The sequence below is a fragment of the Phoca vitulina genome, unplaced genomic scaffold (assembly GCF_004348235.1).
Source record: "Phoca vitulina isolate PV1807 unplaced genomic scaffold, GSC_HSeal_1.0 scaffold54, whole genome shotgun sequence".
Lineage (NCBI taxonomy): Eukaryota > Metazoa > Chordata > Mammalia > Carnivora > Phocidae > Phoca > Phoca vitulina.
The window spans coordinates 10,854,362-10,879,191 of record NW_022589757.1 but is presented as its reverse complement, the minus strand read 5'-3'; the positions used below and the strand labels follow the sequence as shown (position 1 = coordinate 10,879,191).

The following is a 24,830-nucleotide window of genomic DNA, read 5'->3' as shown; positions in this document are numbered from 1 at the left end:
CCCAGGCGCCCCATTTTCAGGGATTTTAAACTGGAAAGCAACATGTCTGCACTGGATCCTTTTCATATGCTCTCCATTGTCTGCTCAGTCTGTACTTTCGAAGGCTGACCTCCATGGATGACATCAGTCCGTGTGTTAGTTTCCTAGGATCGCCAAAACGAAGTGTCCCAAGTGGGTTATTTGTTCACAGTTTTGGAGGCTAAAAGTCTGGAATCCAGGTGTCAGCAGGGTTGGTTTCCTCTGGAGTTTCTGAGGGAGAATCTGTTCATGCCTCTCCCCTGGCTGCCAGTGTTTGCTTGCTGGGTGATTCTTGTAGGTCCATCACTCTAACCTCTGCCTGTCTTCACATGGCATTTTCTACCATGTCTCTGTCTGTCTTCTCCTTTTATAAGGACAACTGTCATATGGGATCTAGCTTATCTTGCTCCAGCATGAGCTCATCTTAAATTGATTACATTTGCAAAGATCCTATTTCCAAATAAGGTATAGGTACCAGGGGTTAGAACTTGAATATATCTTTTTGAAGGGACATGATTCAATCTACAATAGTCGGCAACCTTGCCCTTTGAGTTTTGGTTGGGTTAGGCCATTGGGGAGCATGGACAGGGGATGAGAGGGAGGGAAGAAAATAAAGTTAGAGAATTTATTCCCAAGCTCTGTACTTTTGGAGTTACCACAGACTGCCTTCCTCTGTCATCTGAAGGTCATAACTCTTGAGAGGTGGCCCTCTTCACAAAGAAGTCTCTCTCTCTCTCATTCATAATTGTTTTCTCCTCTTGCCTCATTAGGCCTAGGAGTGGTAAAAATACCTCATTGTTACCAGTCTGGGAGTATTTTATTATCCCTATGATTTCCCTACACTCTGCTCAAACCTTTTGTAATCACCTCCATATTAAAATGTCCACAAATTACCTAATTTGAGTGTCATCTTATTCCTATCAAGATCTTGATGGAAACAGTGACAATATTTTTATTTTAGAACAGTTGCTTAGGTAGCAGAGTAGAAGATGGATTGGAAAAGGAAGCAAGAAAGGAGGCACTGAGACCAAAGAGGAAGACAGTATAATAATTCAGATAAGAGATGACTGGACCTGAACTTGGATGATAGCAGTTAAGACGGAAAGGAGAGGAGGAATGCACAAAATATTTAGAGATAGAATTAATGTGGCTAGGGACAGCTTTTATAATGAATCAGATTCATCCTCACCAAATACTTATTAGATAAGGGGAAATTCTATCCTGTAGGTTATCTCGGACCGATTTCAAAAAAAATGAAGATTTACAGATCAGTAGAAGAGAGGCAAGGAGGATAGGTGCCCCCCAAACTTTTAAATAATGTGACATGGAGGCAGGCTTGGTGGAATCGGGAATGATTCGAGTTTTTAAGGGTTTCAGCGTCCTGTCCCACTGGGTCAGGATGGCGTTTCTGGCTCCATCCCATTTTCCAGGGCCCATGAGGCGGTACTGGTAAGGAGTACAGGGTCCAAAGAAAACTTCCCAAGCTAGCCTAGGATCCTTGAGGAACAGAAGAGGGATACTGGGCTTTGCGCCTATGCATGCAGCAATGTCATCCAGGTACAGAATGAACTCAAGTTTGTCTTCACTGGTGTCTTTCATCATACCCCTGAGAGGAAAAAAGATGGATCATTTTTCATTTTCAAGTTATAAGTCATCCCTCCTCCCACCATTTTGTTTCTTTTTATCGGAGTCAAACCATGTTTGGGAATGTTTTTCCATGTTGCAAAGAAAAAAAATGAGAGGAGTTTATCTACAAAGGGTATTTGTGAGGGTAATTAATTTTGTTAAAGGGAATGGTAAAAGGAGGCAATTGGAAGAGGAGCTCTAGATAATGGTTTAGGTTCTTGAATTTGATATGAGGGTAAAAATCTGGTCAGTCCAAATACAACAGTTGAATGAATGAACATGATCAGAAAGCATCACATATATGGCCACCTAAATTATTTTTATTGATGTTAATTGTGGGCCATCTGTGGTGTACCAGCTCTGAACATGACACAGATATGAGTGTAATGTATATGAAAGCTTTATTCCTACCTATTTCTCCTGTTAGTAAACTTTCGTAATGTCCCAATGTCATTCATTCACTCATTCATTCATTTATTCTTTCAATAAATAAATATTAAGTGTCCATCACGTGACAGGCATCATCCTAGGTGCTAGGGGTCCAGCAGTGAATAAAACAAAGGCCTTGTCATCAAAGCACTTACATTCTAGTGAGGAAATTAACAGGCTATAGAAACCCCCAGACGGGGCACCTGGGTGACTCAGTCGGTTAAGCGTCCGCCTTTGGCTCAGGTCATGATCTCAGGGTCTTGGGATCGAGCTCTGAGTTGGGCTCCCTGCTTAGCGGGGAGTCTGCTTGTCCCTCTCCCTCTGCTCCTCCCCCCCACTTGTGCTCTCTCTCTCTCTCTCACTCACTCTCTCTCAAATAAATAAAATCTTAAAAAAAAATTGAAAACCCCCCCAGCCAAATAGATACATAACGAATCAGGTGGTAATAGGTATTATTAATAAATATAAAGGCAGCTGGGGGGAAGATGCAATGAAGGGACTGGCTGGGCTGCCGTATTTATACAGTGTTGTGAGAGAAGGCTTCTCAATTATGAGGTGATATTTGACAGAGTGAGCCTGTAGCTATCTGGTGGGGAGAACATTCCAGGCAGAGGGAATATAAGTGCAAAGGGCTGTGCTTGGCATGTTTGTGGACAAGGGAGGAGGCTGGAGTGACTGGAGCAGTATGGGCGAGGTGGGAGGACAGGGGGCAGTGAGGGTGCAGAGCTAGCTGGTTGCTCCGGAGGGCTGCAGAGTTGCAGGGAAGTTTCTGGGAGTGAAATGGGAAGCAATTGAACAGTTTTGAACAGAAGTTTTGAACAGAAGAACAGTGTGGTGTTGCTCACTCCTGCTGTGGTGTCAAAATCTGACTGTAGAACAGAGTGGAAGCAGGGAGACCAGAGCAGGGGTGACAGGAAGTGTCCTGGTGAGAGATGACAGTGACATGGTCGGGAGTGGCTGTGGGAGTAGCTGGAAGGGTCTGGATTCTGGATTTATTCAAAGGTAGGCGCTGACAGTATTTGCTAACATGGGGTCTGAGAGATAAAGAGGAGGAAAGGATCACTCTAGGGTTTTAGATGGACCAACTGGAATGAGTAGCGAGCGACGAAGAAGGGGAGAGAAGTCTCAGAGCAGCCCATAGGCAAGATGGGTGGGGCAGTGATGGGGGTCGAGAGTTGGTGTTTAGACATATTCAAATTGAGATACCCAAGTGGTATGGGAGCCATGACTATATGAAGGCATTTAAAGCCCCAGGCCTGGAAGAGGCCTCCTAGGAGTGAGTGTTAATGGAAGTGAGAAGAGGTCTGAGGGTTAAGGTCCGGGTTCACCAGTCTTTAGGTGTGAGGAGGAGGAGGTACCAGTAAATGCAGGGAAAGAGCATCCTGAGAGGCAGGAGGACAAAGACACAGTGGAGTTCTGGGGGTCAAGGGAACCCACCATTGCCATCTGCTGGGGGCCAGGCTCTCTGCTCTGCTGAGGTGATGTGGTTGGTGCCCCCACTGATACATCTAAGGCCACAAATCCAGTTGGTGGAAGAGTTAAGATTAAAAACATATTCTTCTGACTCTAGTGCAGTGATATCCAACCTGCTGTAGCACTTCTCTAGGAATGGCTCTTATACTGAGGGGGGGTGTGTGTGTGAGGAAATACATCGGTAGGTTCTGCTGGAACAAGCTGCATGTCATGCATGTCATACCTTTCTATGAGTTGTTCCTTTTTAGTAGCCTCAGCCATCAGTTTTTGGGATGGAGGTATCTTACAGAGTCCTGTGAGAAAAATTGGAAACACATTAACATCACACGTATTTTCCTTTGAGTTCTCCTCCTCATTTCTGGCCCCCCACTGCTCTATCCTTAGGACATGTAACAGTCAAAGCTTAGCCTGGAATTAGAGGTAATCTCCGGAGGCAAAGTCCTCCTCCAAACCCACTTAACTAGGGTCCTCTGCTGCCAGAATTATGAGGATGGACACCCACAGCCCAGCCCTCAGCCTGCATGGGCTCACTGGTCATCAGCACCTGCTCCAGCTCATTTATCTGCTCACACATCACATATATCCATATATAATATTATTATTTGTATTATATGGTTTGTATATGCCTGTTTGTATTTATATGTGTGTGTGAAAGCCATTCGTTGGTTAAATGGAAATACTAATATTTGACCTCATTTTTATAACCCTGCTTTGACATGTCTTCACTTTCGTCACACCAGGAGCCTCAAGCGTGGAAGCCCCTGATGGTCTCTCGGCCTCACAAAGCTCTGACTGCTTGAGTGGTGGTGAGGATGTGCTCCGTTTCAGCCTCTCACCTACACAGTCCCAGGGCGTGGGCTCTGCTCTTCTGGTTAGGAGCCAAGTGCTGACTCCAGAGGGTGGGGTTACTGTGTACTTGAGCTAGGTCTGACTTCACTCTGTAGTGTACTTGTCACCAGCATCACTTTATCCTGTAAAAAGTGGGCAAGACTTTACTTGGTGTTTCCCGGATCGTCCCCGGAGGCTCTCTGGAGAAGCATGTAATTACTCCTGGGGTGTGATCTAACCGAGTTTCATTTTGTCAGCTCTATCATTCTGATAGGCATTTTTGACCTCATTATAAAACACTTATAAAAACCCCACCACGTACTTAAGAATCTTTTGTGGTTTTAATATAATCAGATAATGCTGTGAAAGCACCTTAATTGGCCTTAAAGAAATAAAAATTTGTGATCGCTTAATGGAAATGTGTGGATTTGATGTCTATTACATTTGAACAGTGTGAAAGAAGTTGACACTCCTTAGTACTGCATTATATCCTATTTATAAATTATTGGTGATTGTTTTTATCCACTAATGACACACATCTGCTAAAGGATAGCTCGTTGGCCAAACTGTGATTGCTGTTTATATTTAAAAAGTCATACAAGTGCAATTGTTTAAAATGCTCACTAATCTAAAACTTGCCCTGCTTTAACGAGGTATGATAATAACAGCTGTCAATTTATAGCCTTCACTGTGTGCCAAGAAGGGTGGTAAGTGCTTGGCGGACGTCCATCCTACAAAATCCTTGTGAAAGAGGTTTCATTATCCCCACTGTACAGATGAAATGGCTGAGATTCGGAGAGGTCCTCGCAAAGATAATGAGTTTTAGAGTTAGGATCAGACCCCGGTAGCCCTGACCCCATCACTTGTGCTCTTACAGTGAAAACGGACAATTTGGTGTCCAGTGTCTAAAAAATTTTTTACAGGCATTTCTCAAAGGTTACCATCTCCCCAGAACTCAACTTTATCACACACAGTGTGCATTATTCCAATAACTTTCTTTGGAAGCGGCACAAAATTCTACTTCCAGAAATAAATGATAAGATTTAGAAGCAAATAAACTAGACTAGACTAGAGTAGAAGAGAATAGAGGATCCTGAAGCTTCAATAATTTCAGTTAATCTGAGAAATGTGATTATATCTCGTCCAAATTTATTCCATCCACAGAATCAAAACCTTTTTCCCACTCTATCACGTTAGCGATATAAGCACACCTATGGTAATATTACCCATATATGAAGTTAAGTATCCATTAAACTCTTTTGATATTTTATGTTACTTTAGCTCATATCTGTTCCATTTGGGCTAAATCACAAAGCACTAATTTGAAGACTCAGTTGATCACGTAGGGCTTTAAATAGAGTCAAGTACCTTTGAATACTCTTGTGGCCCAGCGTGCTTGGAGCTCTGTGCCCGCTAAGATGGATCCTTTAAGGCTGATGAGGCCAATGAGAGCTAGTGTTGTTCTCTCTAGGTTTGAAGGAAAGACCTGCTTGTACAGGAATATCTTCTTTGTACAAAGGCTTTTAAGAGGTTCTTCGAGAAAGGGAAAAGAAAATGTGTATCCTGTAGCGAAGATCACAATATCGATGTTTTCTTCCACTGTTCCATCTTCAAAGAGAGCAGAGGTTTCTGTAAATTCCTTCAAGCTGGTTTTCATGGTGACTGTCCCACAAAGGATACAGGTTGGCAGTTCGTCATTCACAATGAATTTTGATTTTTTCCTTTGACACAGAAGAGAAAATTATTCATTGTAGTTATATCTGTGAGATACTTGAGCAAACTATTTATTTGGTCAGTTCAAGGAAACTATCTGCCAAGCCAAGGGAGTGAATTGACCAATGTCTAGTTTAAAGTTTCCTATCCAACTTACTGTTGCAATAACACGTTTTGTGTTCCTACTTCCAGTAGAAGGCATGTGGACAATGTTTAAACCTATTCTTTCCTGCTTGGGGTTTAAAATTCTCTTGAAATTAATTTCTGGAGCAATGCTTTTCTTGAAGCGTCAGGATCGAGTATGCAACAATCCATTTAATAATCAGTTTTGGGTCTCACCTCACCCAGGCCTCAAAGGATTGACATTAGGCAAAGAGGAAGTTACCAAGAAACTTTTTGAATAAAAATAAAAATCTGAATCGATTTATGCTGATAAATATTTTCATTGTGAACATCATTCTATCTAATCACAGCAGACATAATGTCTTTGTAAAATTGACATATCTGGGTACCCGGGTGGCTCAGTTGGTTAAGCGACCGACTCTTGATTTTGGTTCAGGTCATGATCTCAGGGTCATATGGTCAACCCCACATGGGGCTCTGCGCTGGGTGTCGAGGCTACTGGGAATTCTCTCTCTCCCTCGGCCCCTTTCTCCCTTCCCCGGTCACACATGTGCACACATTCTCTCTTTCTCACTCTCTCTCTCTAAAAAAAAAAAAAAAAAAAAAGACAAATTATCCATTGCCATTAATTTTCTTTATAAGTTGAGAGCTGTCTTACCAAAGAAAAATATTTGGGTCAAGCATAAAATAAAAGTCACATTTAATGACCTTATATTCATTTCAAAGGCTTTCTTTCTCTTGCCATGTGCAACTTTATACAGATATATATTAAAATATGTAATTCTAGGAATTCCTGTTGGAAAGGTATCATCTAATCATTCAGCCAGAGATTTATTAAAAGTTATTTATTAAAAGTTAGCTGGCCATCTGTACTTATGATGCTGCAAATATTCCATTTGTAGATGGCAGCCATTCCAAGATTCCTCAAAGCCAATTTTAATTTCCTGATTTTCAAGCTCGAAATGTAAAGTTTTTATCCTACGTTTTCTTCTAGCTTAATGAATTACTTACTACTTTTGTTACCAGAGAATATTCCCATTTCAAGGACTGCTGTGGTACCTGATGGACATTGTCTTAATTAAGGAGCTAAGCTCAGAACAGAATAAACAAAGCAGCATGATAATTATTGAAGATTTTGAGTTCTGAATAAAGCAGAATGAAAAATAATTTTCCCATTAAATAAAAAAATTTACGTACCCCTTTGTAATACTTAATCCATAATTCTCATGGTTAAGTCTTTTATTCAATTCCCTCTCTTGAATCCAGTTTAGTACACACGAGGGCAGAACTTGTGCAATAAAATTAAGGTATCTTCTTGTAATCACCATAGTAAGTGGGTAGCCCCCAACTGAAGAGCGGTGGAGAACCCAGGCACCAGTTCTGGTACTGAGAAGTACCTAAAAAGTAAGGAAGGATAAATATATATACATCATTTTGTAGTATTTTTCCTTGGTGTATTTCAAATGTTGTTATAACATCTGTCCTTTTTTAAAAAGTTTTTAAAATTTTATTTCCAGTTAGTTAACATACCGTGTTATATTAGTTTCAGGTGTACAATATAGTGATTCAACAATTCCATACATCACCCGGTGCTCATCACCACAGGGGCACTCCTTAATCCCCATCAGCCATCTCACCCATCCCCTCAACCACCTCCCCTCTGGGAACCATCAGTTTGTTCTTTATAGTTAAGAGTCTGTTTCTTGATTTGTCTCTCTTTCTCTCTCTTATTTTTTTTCCCTTTGCTTGTTTGTTTTGTTTCTTAAATTCTACATATGAGTGAAATCATTTGGTATTTGTCCTTTCCTGACTGACTCATTTTGCTTATCAGCATTATACTTTCTAGCTCCATCTATACTGTTGCAAATGGCAAGATTTCATTCATAACATCTGTTCTTAACTGGTAAATTTGTACATAGATCTATAAATGACTGTTTCTGTTGTTGCCGTTGTTTTTGTAAATCACTTTTATCTGATCTATATATCTGTTAAGTATTTTTATCATATTCAGTATAAAAAATTATAGGACTAGTAGATATGCACTATTCATCTGGCAGGTTTTTTTTTTACATCTAAATAATATAGAATTTAAAGCGATGTTTTGAGAAAACTATTTTAACTGAGTTAAATAAAAATCTATTCTTTCCAAATCGAATCATTGTCCTATAATTTATGTTAAAGTGGAACAGATTTCTAATTTGTGAATCTACGCTTGGACATTCTAAAATCATTACAGACACTTCGTGGGCAGAGTAAAGGTTGCTTTTATTTTAAAAACAAGCATGGTCAGAAAACAACTTCCCTTTTCTATGTTTCTACGGGGGTTTCGCCAGAATTGCAAAGGGAGAGCGTAAAAGAAAGATAATTGGTCTGGGTGGAATCGTTTGTCCATTTGGTCTTGTTTCTGAAACAGTGCCTCTGAAGGATGCCTAGTGGTCTGACATCCATACAATTTCCTAGACCCCTCTTGGAGATGGTTCAATCCCGTCACGTGTGGATTTGTTGCACTCATGCTGTGTCCACGTGATTTAGCCGTTGGCCACTGTGTTTTATAATCGTTATACCTCTCTCTGGCCACCAGAAATGATGGTGGGGTGAGGGTGTGGATTCACCCAGGTGTACCTGAGCTGCCGTTCGACTCAGCTCCACTGCCACGTCCCCTGCAGTGTTCCCAAGACCGATCACTAACACGCGCTTGCCTTGAAAGCCTTCTGGGCTCTTGTACTCCTGACTGTGCAGGATCTGGCCTTTAAATTTATGAATACCTGAGGGGAAGGAGGGATCAGAAAATCAGAAGTATCTAAAGCTGTAATTCCCTAGGAGGCAGGCATGGGGTCTGTAGGAAGGGGGAAGTTCCAGAAATATGTCAGCCTTTTGCTCCTGCTGCTAATTGCAGGAAGTAGAAGCAGCACATCATCTCCCTCTCCACTGGATTCTGTGAGCCCAGATATAGATTTAGTACAACCTGCAGGAGATTGACAAGTACAGGAGAATTTGTATTCCACATGAGTGCTCCCTTTGAAAGCAATTACTTGGGGAAATCAAGCTCACTGCAGACAACAACAAACCTTTCATGCATGACCCTGAACATCGTTAAGCAAGAAATAGACTGCATTTTACCCAACAGATATAGTCTATGAGAATATGGTTTGTGTACATAACATATTTACAGATTGAATTTTAGTTCAATTACAATTTTCCACAAAAGAAATTTTGTGGCAAGTTCTTTTGTACATAAAGTAATTATTTTTGTGGTTTAAGCTTGCTACTTATACTTTATTATACTTTTACTTTATTGTATGCTTAATGCTTTATTATACCGTGCGCTCGTTTATACTCTTTTCTTACATTATTTATATTTGTATATTTGTTATACTCTTTTCTTACATTATATATATTTAACCTTTCAAGTTCCTAACACTCTGTTAATAGAAGTATCACTATTATGGTATTTATGTATATGAGAAGGGTTCTCAAATATTTCTTCTCTTATTTTTGGTGACTATCTCCTTGGCCTCTATAAAAGACATAAACCATGGATTCATATAAATGAAGACTGGTAGTAACAGAAGAAGTAGAGGTGTTTCCAGTGGCGGCTGCAGCCACGGAAATTATGAGGTGGCAGAAGGAACAAGAGTGATGGGGGCAGTGACCGTCAGACCCACAGATGGGTGAGACGAAGTTCTGACAATGAATCTGAAAGGGAAGCTCTGCAGTTCAGAGGGTTTGACAGCTTCTCACCCCAATACTTCAAGTATTTCTGAAATTTTAAAATAAAAAGATGAAACTAGGGGTGCCTGGTTGGTGCTGTTGGTTAAGCGCCCAACTCTTGGCTTCAGCGCAGGTGGTGGTCTCAGGGTTGTGATCTCAGGGTCATGAGATCGAGCCCGTAGCAGGCTCTGCACTCAGTGGGGAGTCTAAGACTCTTTCTCCCTGTCTCTCTGTTCCTTCCCTCACTCTCTCTCTCTAAAACAAATAGACATAGGGGTGCTTGGGTGGCTCAGTCAGTTAAGCGTCTGCCTTCAGCTCAGGTCATGATCCCAGAGTCCAGGGATTGAGTCCCGCATCGGGCTCCCTGCTTGGCGGGGAGCCTGCGTCTCCCTTTGCCTGCAGCTCCCCCTGCTTGTGCTCGCTCTCTCTCTCTGACAAATAAATAAATAAATAAGTAAATTAATAAATAAATAAAATCTTAAAAAATAAAATAGAAATAAATCTAAAAAATAAAAAGATGAAACTGTCTCCCAGAATTATCATTCTCCTATCATACATTGATTGATTGATTGATTTACTTAATAACATTTTTTTAAATTTTTTTTATTGTTATGTTAATCCCCATACATTACATCATTAGTTTTAGATATAGTGTTCCATGATTCATTGTTTGTGCATAACACCCAGTGCTCCATGCAGAACGTGCCCTCCTCAATACCCATCACCAGGCTAACCCATCCTCCCACCCCCCTCCCCTCTAGAACCCTCAGTTTGTTTTTCAGAGTCCATCGTCTCTCATGGTTCTTCTCCCCCTCCGATTTCCCCCCCTTCATTCTTCCCCTCCTGCTACATTCTTCTTCTTCTTTTTTTCTTTCTTAACATATATTGCATTATTTGTTTCAGAGGTACAGATCTGAGATTCAACAGTCTTGCACAATTCACAGCGCTTACCAGAGCACATACCCTCCCCAGTGTCCATCACCCAGTCACCCCATCCCTCCCACGATTTACTTAATAACATTTATTGCACAGGTAATATGTGTAACACAATATTTTAATTGGATTCTTTGTCTCCTAAGGCCCCCCAAGCTGGAAACTGAATACAATGCTGGCCGTATTCCAAGGGACGTGTTAAACCCACTGTGCAGGATTTGCAAAGAATGTGTGTGCAGACCCGTTTTGGCAGGCGAGAATTCTACCACTGAACCACCCATGCTGCAGACCCGTTTTGGGATCCCTAGCCCCTCACTCACTTTGGGGGATTGGAGTTGAAGTGGCCAGGAGCTGGAAATTGGAGAATTTCAGGAATGAACTTAAAGTGCTGTGACGTTTTCTGTCCCCTGGACATGGGGGCACGTTTGAGGGGCTGCAAGGAGACCACTGTGAGACCTTGACCCTTGGAGTCTCTGAAGCCTGGGGCCTGGTGTTTGACCCAAGCTTGACAGGCTGTGGCTACAGCTGCTTGCAAGGGGAGCTGGCTGCCCTGGTAGCAAGTTTTTCCTCCCCCAGCTCAACATCAGTCTTACAACTACTTGTGAAAGATCCATGGTGATTAGTGAAAAGCAGAAAAGGCATCTTTTTTTTTTTTTTAGAATCTTTTGAAGATTTTATTTTTTTAAAATTTTATTTATTTGTCAGAGAGAGAGCACAAGCTGGGGGGGAGAGGCATAGGGAGAAGTAGGCTCCCCGCTGAGCAGGACTCGATCCCAGGACCTCAAGATCATGACCTGAGTTGAAGGCAGATGCTTAATCGACTGAGTCACCCAGGCGCCCCAGCAGAAAAGGCATCTTAAAAAGAGTAAACCTTGGCCAGATGTCAGAGGGGTTTTGACAGCATTTGAAATTATTACCCAAACAGTTGTATCTCTCTTGCATTCTGGTCTAAGTAAAGATTGACAGAAATTCTGGTATTTATTCCCAAACTGTTCAGATTTTGGCCAGGGCTTTGTCTTCCAATGCCTTGTCATTTCCTTGAGGAAATTGTATGATGACTTGATGTTATTTTTTTGGATTGCTGTCATGTTTGAAATATTTACTTTACCACTGAAGGAGTACAGGACATGCTACCCAAAATGTGCCGCTTTGATATATTTATTATTTTCAAGTGAAGGATCTTGAAAAACAGCAAAGGCAGGGAGAGGCTTTCTCTGAACTCCTCTCATCTGCCTTGGAAAGGACTCCTATGGTCATAAATCTCTTCCCTGGCAGTTTCATCAACCAGGGAAGATCGGTTCTTATATCACAGAAGAGGACCGTAGAAGTCTATATCCAGACAAACGTTGTCACAGATGATCGTATCTCCCATCCACTCTTCTAGGAGCCCATTCATCTTTCTGGAAACATTTGCTCTCCCCTGGATGGCCTACATCCCCTCCCCTTTCCCTATGAAGACGGTATATAAACACTCAAATCTCACAGCTTTTTTTTGGTATTCATTATTTTCCTATGGTGCCCCCACATTAGTATTAAAAATTAATAAATCTGTATACCTTTCTCCCTTCTAATCTATCAAACTGAGGAGGGTAGACGGAAAGTCTTTTCTCCCTTACAAAACAGAGCTGTGCATTTCAGCATACATATATGCAGAGTGGGGGTCTTTTTTTTTTTTGACAATTCACCTGTAGTTTTTTTTTTTTAAGATTTTATTTATTTGACAGAGAGATAGCGAGAGCAGGAACACAAGCAGGGGGAGTGGGAGAGGGAGAAGCAGGCTTCCCGTGGAGCAGGGAGCCCGATGCGGGGCTCGATTCCAGGACCCTGGGATCATGACCTGAGCTGAAGGCAGAAGCTTAACCGACTGAGCCACCCAGGCGCCCCACCCATATTTTTTTTTTTTACAGAAAAAAGGCAACGTCAGCTAGGACACATGTATGTACATCCTCCTTTTTCTAAACCAGAGCAATAAGAAACTTTAACATTAATAACTTCTAAACTCAGGCAGATGGAACTTCAATTTAATGTTTCATCTGAATGGAGTGGGGGTCGTTTTAGAAAGAAAGAGATTATAATCTTTTCCCTCAGAATAAATTGAGGGCAGGGAATCCTTAATAGATCCAAAGGACATTTTGTATTGCAGTTCTAATAACACTTATAGAGTGATTACATGGATTTTTCTCACAATAACCCTTTGAAGTCGATACTATTTTTACACATCTTACATATGTGGAAACAGATTTGTAGGGATTATGTGATTTTTGTGACATCACACTTGTCAATGAATAGAGAGCTGGGAACTTACTTCAATTAATTAATTAACAATTAATTAATTAATTTATAAGTAGGTTCCACATGCAACGTGGGGTTTGAACTTGTGACCCTGAGATCAAGAGTTGCACAGTCCACTGACTGAGCCAGCCAGGTGCCCTGAGAGCTGGGAATTTATCTATCTATCTATCTATCTATCTATCTATCTATCTATCTATCAAGATTTTATTTATTTATTTGACAGAGAGAGAGATGGCAAGAGGGGGAACACAAGCAGGGGGAATGGGGCAGGCTTCCTGCTGTGCAGGGAGCCCGATGCGGGGCTCCATCCCAGGATCCTGGGATCAAGACCTGAGCCGAAGGCAGACGCTTAACGACTGAGCCACCCAGGAGCCCCGAGCTGGGAATTTAAATGCAAGTACTCTGATGCAAGATCCTGGACTTTTAACGTCCGTGTTATGCTCCAGTACCCTCCCCTGTCTCTTCCAGTATCATTCTGTCATGGCTTTGTGCACGGTAAATTGCACTGTTGTTACTCAAAGAATGAATTCGTGTTACAGTTTAGCAGGAAGTTACCTTTTACAAAAAAATCTTAATGAATTGTGCTCAGCCAGGTGCTTCCATAGTTATTCTCTCAAGTCAGATTTGCAGCAGTCCTCCTGGAGGGGGGAGTTATTCATCCTTGTCTTACAGGTAAATCCATTAGTGCTTAGAAAGGTTAAGTGATTGACTTAAGGCCATATAATTAATAAGTACCAGAGACAGGATTTAAATTTCAGTTTTATGACTCCAATTTTGTGCTACCTTTCAAGCTATTTTTTTCCCTCAAATGACTTAAGTGATTGAGTTTGCCCTGGAAATAGAAAATAATTATATTTAATTTGGCACCAGTAATTTTTTTTCCATTTCTTTTTCTGCAAAAGAGTGGGTAGAATTCTTCCATACCAACACCCATAAGTTCCACTGAGCTGTTCTAGGTCCTGTTCTAGGTCCTGTGCTAGGCACTCCATGGCTAGCAGCTGATTTCATCCTCAAGCAACCCTAAGAAAAAGGTGCTATGAGTACTTCATTTTACAGGTGGAGAAATAGGGACTTAGGACACAGGATTTGCCCAGGTGCCAATAAACGTCAGAGGCACAACTTGAACTTAACCACATGGTAACCACAGGGCGAGGCTGCCTCTACTCGGACTATGGAAATGATTCTTAACCTTTAGTTTCCATGAGAATCACATTGCTGGGGAAACATTAGGATTCCAGGGTCCCACTTTCGGAGGTTCTTATTCTGTAAATACCACATTAACTTGCTTTTAAAATAAGCACCTCAGGTCTTGGTGGTTGTTGGGAAACACTGTGCTGAGGTCAAAGCCTACGTCTATCATTACACTAGTTCTTTTCCTTCAGGCTGTTTTCATAAAAGACTGTTGGGTAACTGACTTCATTCAGTAAGCACATATTAAACATATACTATTGTCACGGAAAATTACTTCAAGGTTCAGCTTTCATTTTTACTGTATTTTCCTTTTTCTATCTCACAACCGTGTATGGGGATGGGGACAGGGAGAGGAGAACTGGGGACTACTGAGCACTTCTGGAGTGCCATCCCCTCACTTTGGGGAAGTCTAATGCAATATAATAAATGCATCATTTGATGCCAAGGAAATGCAACATTTACGGGAGAGAAGTTTTCAGACAACTGGGCAATTTAACACAGAAACATCAAAATCTTAATTTTTTTTTTACAGAAATCTTTCTGAAGGGTATTATATATTTTATGTCCTAAAACTAGAACATACTGATAATTCAAGGTCATCCTTATAACCTTCGATTATTACATTGTCCTCTTATACAGTGACACCCTCAGGGTCTGCCGAGGGGCATGGGGCTTAGTCTGCCTTGTCACTAATTATCTCTGGAACGCTTTGCTGCTGTGGTTTGTTCATCTTGTATTTATCGCCCTAAGGTTATGTGTTAGGAAATGCACTTGAATTCCATTTACCATGCTCACAAAGTTTAAAGAGATTTATTAATAATTGATCAAACACAATTAGGCATTCACATCACTCATCTATAACTAACGATCACAATTGATATGTGGTCGGAGAGTCACTCTTACACACCTTCTGTGTGTGGGAGAGGGATGCGGAACTCGTGTCTGCGTTACCCGCCCAGGGGTTCCCACCTGGGATACAGGAGGAGCTCGAACTCTGGGGTGGGATGGCTGCCGAGGCGGGAGTTATAACAGAGGGATGGATAGTTCTTAGTCTGGAGGAATCACATGGCTCTTAGGAAGCAGCTCCTTCTGAACAGTTCTCAAAGGGTTCATACCAGTTCCCAGGGGGTCATGAGTCACAGCGCTGGTAGCTAACGTTGATGGAGTGCTCCTATGTGCTCTGTCCTCCCCTGAGTGTTTTACGTGGACGATCTCATTGAATTCTCATGACCGCTCTATGAAATGGAGTCATTGGGTGAAGTTTACCCAAGATTCTGCAATTAGAACCGGGATGTGCTCCAGGCTGCTGACTTTAGGATTTTGTTCATAACTAGTATGCTAAAGGTCACTTATCATCAAGGGTCATTGCCCTGAGGGAACTGGAGCAGATCAGAACTCCTTAGAAAACTTCCACTGTGTCCACTCACCAGGATTCCTCATTCTGGGAACACAGAGGAAACTGGGGTATCTGTCCTGGTGTCCTGCTGTCACAAATCCTTCTAGAGTCTGGTCATAAACTTAGACCTCCTGAGGAGGATTGCTGAAATCTGTTTGTGTGGATTTCTTCCTTTTCCATAATCTGGGCTTTGGGGCAAAAGAGAGGGGCACACCAATACTTCTAATGCAATCATTTCTTCTCCAGAGATCATTAAGGTATAGAGAAACGTTTGCTCTCGAAATGATCTCAAACTACCTTGCAATTCTATTATATGTTTGCCCAGTCTCTTTTCTTGGAACCAACTCTTCCAGATTATACACTTTTAAACTGCCACAAGGATCCTCACCTCTCAGTACTTGCCTGATCTTTTGCAATAGCATCTTTTAGTCAGAGTGTAAGTGAACTGAGGGTAAGCCAAGCCAAACCTGACAAGACACTACATTCCAAAAACATCAATTATTTGACACTTGTAACACATCTCCCTGTAGAAACTTCTTTATAAAAGGTGCTTCTATATTTCTTTAGTCCAGTGCCATTGTGTTTTTAGCCCACAGGCTTGTTGCAAGTCTGAAGCCCAACCACCATTTATACAATTGCTTCTTCGCAAAATTATGCACTGAAGTCTCACTTGATCCCTAAAACATTTGTTTAAAGTGGGATATTTTGTTAATTTGAGATTACGTTTATAAGATTTACAAACATTTTGTTTTTTTTTGTTTTATTGGCCCAGGTGTGCAAGTTTTATTCTTCACACTCTTCCTTAAACGTTCTTTCAATTCCTTAATGAAGTTTCCAAACTTCACTTACTCAATTGCCTTTAAAGCCACTTATAAGTGACAGAAGAAGAGTAGCTGTACTACATTTTAATAATCCTCATTTGATCTCAAAAGATGGAGATCTGCCAATCATCAGTATAGCTGCCTCTTGAACAACAATGGGTTTGAACTATGTGGGGCCACTTATACATGGATTTTTCTCAGTAAATACCATACAGTACTATAAATGTATTTTCTCTTCCTTATGGTCTTCTTGGTAACACTTTCTTTTCTCTCACTTACTTTGTTGTAAGAATATGGTATATAATATATAACATACAAAATATGGGTTAATCGACTGTTTATATTATTAATAAGGCTTCCAGTCAACTGTAGGCCATTACTAGTTAAGTTTTTTGGGGAGAGTCAAAAGTTCTACGGGGATTTTTGACTATGTCGGGGGTCAGCATCCCTAACCCCTGGGACGTTTAAAGGCCAACTGTACATTTCAAAAAATGTGCTGCTGGAGTCAGAAGCGTTTCCAAAAGGAATTTCTAAAACTCCTTTGTGGTGACAGCCTTGGGATAAGAGATGTATGGATTATTATTGTGGTGACTGTTTTGAAGGATGAAACTATTTCTTTGGATGTATAATTGCTGCTCTGTTTCTTAAAAACAAATCTGTCAAGTTTCTTTATACTCTCACTTCCTTTAAGTTATTGAATTACAGATCACTCCCAATTCAAATGACCTGTAATTCAATGACAAAATTCAAAAGCTTGCATTTTTTTTTTCTTATGACACCTCAGCCTTATGTGATCATTGAACTTGAATCAGGCAGGCATGATAAACTTCAGTAATGGCAGCATTTACATTAATAAGTAAATAAGAAGACACCTACATAGTGCTTTATACCTTTCAAAGAGCTGTACATATTATTTCTTAGGGTGAACACAGAGTCGTCTCTAATCATTAGGAATTATTTCCAATTCAAATAAATGACTTTCTTCAAGGAGAACCCAGACGAGTAGACATGGTCTCAGGTAGAAATGACTCACCAGGAAAGGACTCCAAAGGTAAATGGGGCTTCAGGTAATGTCCGGTGCAAACCATCACAGCATCAAAGACAGCTCGTTCCTGCTTCCCCTCTGTCTCTGTGACAACATCCCACTGACCGCTTTCAGAGAAGTCTGGACGCTTCGTTATGCTGCACACCGTGGTCTGAAAGTGGCAGACAAACACTCACTTTCTGTCAGTCACCTTGGGACCTCATGAAATGGCTGGTATGGTAACCATGTTTGTTACTTCATGTGGGCCAAACCTGTCTCAGGGTAAGAGGTCTGTCAATATTGGTTTGTCTTCTGATAAAGAAATTAAGTAACCTGTACAAAGTCTCAAAAGCTGTCCTAGTGTAGGACCCAAAACATCTGCATGCCTTCACTGGAAGGAAGAAACACTTAGTTCTTATTCCCAGTGAGGAAATGAGTTACAATACTGAATGCATTGGGAAAATGTAGGAAGAGTTTTGGCTCATTATAATTTCTGTGGTTCAGATTCCTAGTCATTTCTTCCCAGCAGGTTTCATGAACAAAATTCATTTTTCCTTTCGTCTCAAGAAAAAAATTTCTAAATCGCATCCCGAATAAGAATTTGGATTCAGAAGAGGACTCAGGAAAGTCAGTATCTTAATGATTTATTTGAGTAAAACATGAGAAATGGGAGAAGTGAGGAGCCTTTATTATCTACCTTATTCACATAGAGATAAAATCAGGAATAAATTTACTTAGGATCCCCTTTCCATTAGATTGCTGAATGGGCAGCCCCCATTCATTAACCTTCCATAGCCCAAGTTGTCTTACCCTAAACCGAATGTATTTCAGAAGGTCAAAGTGCTCAGCAAATTCTTTGAGATAGTCCCAAAATTTTCCTTGGTTCATGAAATTGGGATAATCTTCTTGGAAGGGGAAGTCGCTATAACATGACATTTCTTTGCAGACATTTGTCACTAATGATCTGTAGACCCTGGTCATCCCATCTTTAGAAGTTTCCTGTGGTGAAACATAGTTAGCTTGATGGGGTGGGGGAGGCAGGAAGAAAAAAGATTCCATTTGTAATTCCAAAGAGTTCCAGGAAAACAGCATTGGATCTCCATGTTATAGTTGTCAGAAATCATTGGTGGGATTGGAATTATTAAACACAGTATCCTTCTCAAACTACAAAGAAATTAACAAAATTTAGCAGGCCTCTCCAAGACTAGCATTGCCATTCAGTGATTCCATGAACATGGGGCCTACGGTCTGACTTGCTTATTTTTTTCTTCTTTTCTTTTTGCCATCCTCAATCTCTCCAGTCATGAGGACTTCTTCCTCTTGCCTTTGCTCACAGAACTGCTCACTGATTTTTGTATTTATTGTCTAGGTATATTTTCTTTTTCTTGTTTTTAGATTTATTTATTTATTTTAGAGAGAGAGAGCACATGTACAAGTTGGGGGGAGGAGCAGAGGGAGAGAGAGAGAATCTCAAGTAGACTCTGCACTGAATGTGGAACCCAATATGGGGCCCGATCCCATGACCCTAAGATCATGACCTGAGCCAAAATGAAGAGCTGGACGCTTAACTGACTGAGCCACCCAAGTCACCCACCATGTATATTTTCAGTCACTTTCTCTTTATTGGCTCCTTCCCATCAGCACTTATACTGGACTCTAATTTTATTTTATTTTATTTTTTTAAGATTTTATTTATTTATCTGACAGAGAGAGAGAGAGAGAGCACAAGTAGAGGGAGTGGCAGAGGGAGAGGGAGAAGCAGGCTTCCCGCGGAGCAGGGAGCCCGATGAGGGGCTCGATCCTAGGACCCTGGGATCATGACCGGAGCCGAAATCGAGAGTCAAACGCTTAACTAAGCCACCCAGACACTCTTATTTTCTTTTTCTTTTTTTTAATAACTCAAAATTATTTTCTAAAATTTATCTATATTACTTTAGAGTGGGGGAAGAAAACCAAATCAACCGTGGGGTCAAATAGCAGAAGGTACAAAAACCAGACCCAGTGTTTTCTTTCCACATTGACATTTGGTGGCTCAATCAGGGTCACAGTACATCAGAAGAAGCTTTTTCCCCTAGCACACTATAATCCTAGGGTTGTGACCATACCTGCTTACATACATTTGCTATTTCTGTTTTCTTCACCGTGTATCAAAGACTGGCCCATGCCACCTTCTCCATGAAGGCTTCCCTCATACCAGTTTGAAGTACTCTCCTCCACCATGAGCTCCCACTGAATGTTGCTTTTCAATTACTACTGAAACATCCAGTACTTAGACCGCCTATCTTCTGACACTTTATACTCCACCAACGGGATGGATCCCTAGGTCCCTGCTGAAGATCCTGCTACTCCCAGTTACCAGGACCAATCCTGGCCCAAGGCAGGTGGTATTTGGCCACTTCCAGCCCTTACTTCTGTTGCTCAAGTCACCTAAAAGCTGGCCTAGCCCTAGGTATAACCCCCCCAGGATGCACATTCCACTCCTTAGAAGGATTGATCAGTGCCTTGGCTGTTTTTATTGTGATAATGTGAAAGCTACCCAACCGCCTACCCCAGCCTTTCAGGGTCTGGATTCTTGCTTCACTCTTGCCAATTCTCTTCCCAAAGACCTGAATAATCCTGTGGGCTGGAGCTCCACTCCCTGATGCCAACTTCCATCCTTCCAAAAGCGTCATCTGCTCCATATTCACAAATGCCATTCAGCCTAACCTATGCGACACTGTTACTTTGTCTCAGAATGTCCATGGTCTAGAAATCACTGTAACTTCCAATACTATGTTTGTGTATCAGACTTAACTCTTCCTTCCTCCCTCTTCCAACTGCCCCTGCCCTGCCAAGTCTCTAGGTTCATCACTATGCTGCACACAAGCCTGTGGTGTTGCAGTGAGCTGCTTTTTTAGGTGATCGTCAAGGTAGGCTGAAGCCACCATGCATGAGCAGGGACAAAGCAGACTACCAGATTATGACTGATGGAGGTGGGAGGGTACAAACTACGTACAGTAAACTTCCATAGTCCCCCGATGTCATTACTTCTCTCAAAGCAGGTGGGCTCCAGGTCCTCATCCAAGCAGCACTTGATGGAGGACAGGCCACTCACACCAGCTCCAATCACTGCAACTCGCCTGGCCATGGTACTCTGTTGGGGGAAGGTTGGGCTGAGCTTCTTTATATGACAAGACTGGAAGGAACCTCCTGTCATAGAACCCAACTCTTATAGTGGTATACACACCCTCTTTGAGCTGAGGCAGATTCACATTTTGGTTAAAAATGAAATCAGACTCTGGAAATCAGAGTGTTTGGTTTAAATCTTAGTGTCACTTACTAATAGTGCGACCTTGGACTAGCTGTTTGTCTTCTCTGGGCCTCGGTTTTCTATTGAGTACAATGGGAATGGAAATAATAATAATAATAATAATATCTTAAATATTTGTTATGAAATGAAATGATTGATATGTTGGAAGGATTGTAGAAGTGTGTCTCCTACATAGTAAGTGCTCATTTAAATTTAGTTCTTATTATTAATTAGTATAGTCAGGACCTTGATCCCCTTGAGACTTTATTTATTTTTGTTTAATTTTTAAACATGTTTTATTATTAGTAGTAGTGTTTAAGTAGGCTCCATGCCCAACGTTGGGCTGGAACTCATGACCCTAAGATTAAGAGTCACATGCTCTACTGACTGAGCCAGCCAGGTGCCCCTTGGGACTTTAGATCCCCTCAGTATTAAAAGGGCCCTTTGCTACCACCTAGTCCCTCTGGACCCTAGGAACTGCAGCTAGCAAAAATGTTAGTTTTATTCAAAGCATCTAGAGTCCTGAAGAATAGCTGGCCATGGGTCATCTCCTGCCATACAACAAAGATATTCCATGAGTTAAGGGCGGGCCTTAATCTTGCACAGAGGCAAGACAGACTGACCATAATTTAGAAGAAAGCCCCCAAGGAAAGTTATATGGGACATTCTAGATGAGGTCTTATAGAAATGTGGATGCCCATGTTTGTCAGTAGAGACTGGAGGAAGTACGTGTCCCAGGGATTTATAGCCAGTTTTTCTTGGTATTATAATTTGGATTTCTGCAAACATCGATATAGCTTTTGTATTGACAGATGGGCTAACCACTCAGTTAATCCCAGCAAATTGGCTATGTTGAAGAATTGTCTGAGTTTTAAATGAAGTGACATTACTTATACAAAAGTGCCTACCACCAAATATTTATCAGTGTTCATTCCCTAGCTCCCTAATTGTCTCCCTCTTTCCCTCTCTTTCTCCTAGAAAAGACAGCTCACAAAGACAAAATTAATCAGCAAATTTGGAAATAAATAGGCATACATACCTGTGGGTTCCTTTGGGTTGAGGAGTCGGATTTCTAGACAGCTTTTCATCAGAAATGAATGGCCTCCGCCAATAAGAACACTGGAATTTCCAGGCCACTAGGTAGAAGCCTGAAGTTGGTACATCTCAGCTGTGCTCTGTCTTTGCAGTAATAACATAAAAGAAATGGTTGCTTAATTGAACTGGTAAAGTGCAAAATGGGCTACAGTGAATAGACTGGCAGCAAACTGATTCATTCAACAACGCACCCTGGGTATCTCTAAGTGCAGTTACTGAGTCAAGTGTGAGGGACCCAAAGATGAAGACCCGATGACTAAATAATAGTACTAAATAGACCCAGTGACTGTCCACAAGGAGACGCCACCATATGGAGAGATGTGGACACACATGATATCACATGGTATGTTCCTGTAATAGCAGCGTGCTCTGGGTACAGACGTTTGCAGCACTGTTGGGCTGTTTAACTCTGCCTGGAGGCCTAGTTAGAGACGCTGAGTGGGCTGTGTTTTTCTGGGGTGAAAACACCTTGTCCTTTACAGAACAACTTAAGAGACTGTTCAGGCCGCAAAAACAAACTGGGAATTTATGTCTCTTAAAATTACACAACACTTGCAGATTACAAATCTCCGAGTGAGGGCAGTGATTTAAAAAACAGGCTTCGAATCACTGAGGGAAGTTGGTGAGAATTGGAAATGGGCAGATGTGGGTTCTAGTTCTCCCTCCGCCTCTAACCAGCTGTATCCATTTAAACAATATCTTTATTTCCCTGTGAGATTGTTCCCACATTTGTAAAACAGAGGTTTCTAGTAGTTTTCCCCTTTTCCCTTCCAGCCCAAGAGAATTGTTTTTATGTCTGAATGACAAGTATTTGGTACCAAAATAGGTGTGAATTGAAAGGTAGGAGAGATACTGCAGGCTTGAAGGATGGGGGGGGGAACGGTGGGGGTAGGGGCTGGGGGCTGGGTGGGGTGAGGACATAAGGTGTGTGTAAGCTCTTTGTAAACTAGAAAGGGTGCTATGAATGGAAGGTCCTCTGTAGCTCAAAGGTTGCTTATAATGAGTTCCTTGGTAGAGATGAGCCCTAAACTATTGAACTGGACTTTTGAATGACATGAAAACCCCATCCCAAACCTGCCAGACCAGAAAATGTAGGAATCATTTTTGAGACATGGAGAGATTTGGGTGATTTGCAAATCATGCGGTGGATTATGATTTATTTGAATCTCATCTGTTCATATTTCTTATCATCACCCACCAATGCCCTTACATTGTTATAGAATTTCCTAATACCAAACTGTGGAGGATTTTATGTTTCCCAATGCCTGGCACTACCAGCTCATCCATCAGATGAAATCAGAGGTGAGAAGAGAATTATAGAAAGTCCCATGATTCTATGATTCCAACCAACACCTTTCTTTCAGATGGTTTCTCCCTACAACCTAACTTTGTTTCCTTACAATGCTCCTTTGCTTTCTGACTTTCTCCTTAATTTAACCCTAATCAAGAGGCTCCTGAAGAAGAGAATCACATACATTTTTAAGGAATGCACTTACCAAGGAGAATATTCATCCTCTGCAAAAGCAGTTTCTGGAAACATCTCCCCATGAAAAAAAAAAAAGACAACAGCAAAGAAGAATAATCCAGGACACTTACCTTGTTGGCACAGAGCAGATACTCTGACAAATTATTTCTCAAAGCAAATAGACAAAGACAGTGTTTGCCTTAAATTATTTTTTTCAAAACTCAAAGTCTTTGTTCTAAAAGGAAAACAAAGGAAAGCTGACTTTGATCAAGTGGTCTCAGTGAAACAAAACCATTTGCCTTCCCAGTCATCCTGGTGACAGCAGAAAGTGTCCCACTCACCGAGGATAAAAAGTTGTGTAGGACAAGAGCTGGATACTTCCGTGATCTCAGGGGAGGGCTAAATGACGAGTTACAAAACTGGCTTTGGAATCGAAGAACATAAACTACTTCTGCCCCTTTTCCCCACCCTCTTAAACGTCACAGTTCCGGTAAAGCCGGAAACTTCAGGGAAAGCTTGTTCAGCGGCTGCTCTTCTCATGGTAACCTTTAGAGGGCGCCAAAGTCACCTCCAACGTCACAGCCGTTCCTGAAACAGGCCTGCGGCCTGCCGAACACTTTTGCATCATTAGTCCTTTGAGCCATCATAGGGGCAGTCCAAAGAATAAAGTAATTTAGGTGACTGTCACCTCATCAAGTTCTTTCATGTCTAGAGCCCTCTAACCCCAGAAATATGATTTTAAAATCCAGAATTTATAAGGGATTTAAGCAGTGTCATCCTTTTAGAAAGGGTCAGCAGAGGGAGCTGGTAAAACGAGTTTGAGAAAGCATAAAATTAGTTTTAAATATTAGCCTAGGGAACCGTACAAAAGAATAATTACAGAAGCAACAATAGAATACTAAATAGGCACCATCTTTTTTTCTTCTCCATCAAGTGCTTGGAAGCTGGCCATCTTAAGTTCATTGAATGGTTTCTGGACCAGGAGCACAAATGCAATGTCCACAGGGGTCAGGAGGGTAACTCAAAGGAGGAGAGGGCCAGGTTAAGATCGACTGGAAAGCACATCTCCAGTCTGTTAGCTTCAGGTAAATGGTGCTATTTGAGAACATGAGCCCCAAATTGCAATTTTAGACTCTTCAGTAGAAAATGAAAATCCAGATTTTTATATGAAATCTTCAGTTGGTAGCAAATTAATTTTTTCTTTTGAAAAATATTATGCTCTCAGAAAAGTTGAAAGAACGGTTTTGTTAATGAACAACAATGTATCCCTCACCCATATCTTCAGCCATCAACCTCTTGGTACATTTTCTTCTCTTAATATACACACACACACACACACATGTGCACATACACACACCCATCTGAGTATAGTCTTTATTATTATTTTTGAATATTTTATTTAT

At 41.3% G+C, this 24,830-nt stretch overlaps 1 protein-coding gene across 4 annotated transcripts; it reads right to left on the bottom strand.

The window, feature by feature from the left end:
- FMO4 (flavin containing dimethylaniline monoxygenase 4) lies at window positions 1-23,873 on the bottom strand. Of its 4 annotated transcripts, XM_032389479.1 has the most exons (11): window positions 23,769-23,873; window positions 23,559-23,662; window positions 21,907-22,046; window positions 20,574-20,711; window positions 18,389-18,577; window positions 17,588-17,750; window positions 8,833-8,975; window positions 7,408-7,607; window positions 5,743-6,095; window positions 3,770-3,839; window positions 1-1,624 (listed from the first exon to the last, which is right to left on the bottom strand). In XM_032389479.1, exons 4-11 carry the CDS (start codon window positions 20,703-20,705, stop codon window positions 1,204-1,206), a joined length of 1,671 nt encoding a protein of 556 aa, XP_032245370.1. In that variant the 5' UTR covers window positions 20,706-20,711; window positions 21,907-22,046; window positions 23,559-23,662; window positions 23,769-23,873; the 3' UTR covers window positions 1-1,203. The 4 variants fall into 4 exon arrangements, with proteins under 4 accessions (XP_032245370.1, XP_032245369.1, XP_032245371.1 ...); XM_032389478.1 differs by having other exon boundaries at window positions 21,907-22,042; window positions 23,559-23,873; XM_032389480.1 differs by lacking the exon at window positions 23,559-23,662 and having other exon boundaries at window positions 21,907-22,042.
- Window positions 23,874-24,830: the final 957 nt, after the last annotated feature.

Bases quoted from the DNA above. Each gene is read 5' to 3' on its own strand.
- FMO4 (XM_032389478.1), bottom strand. From the start codon at position 20,705: ATGGCCAGGCGAGTTGCAGTGATTGGAGCTGGTGTGAGTGGCCTGTCC. The intron at 8,976-17,587 runs GTGAGTCATTTC...CCTTCCCCTCAG, and splicing joins ACCTTTGGAGTCCTTTCCTG to GTATTCATAAATTTAAAGGC. The intron at 6,096-7,407 runs GTACGTAAATTT...TCTGTGTCAAAG, and splicing joins GGATTAAGTATTACAAAGGG to GAAAAAATCAAAATTCATTG.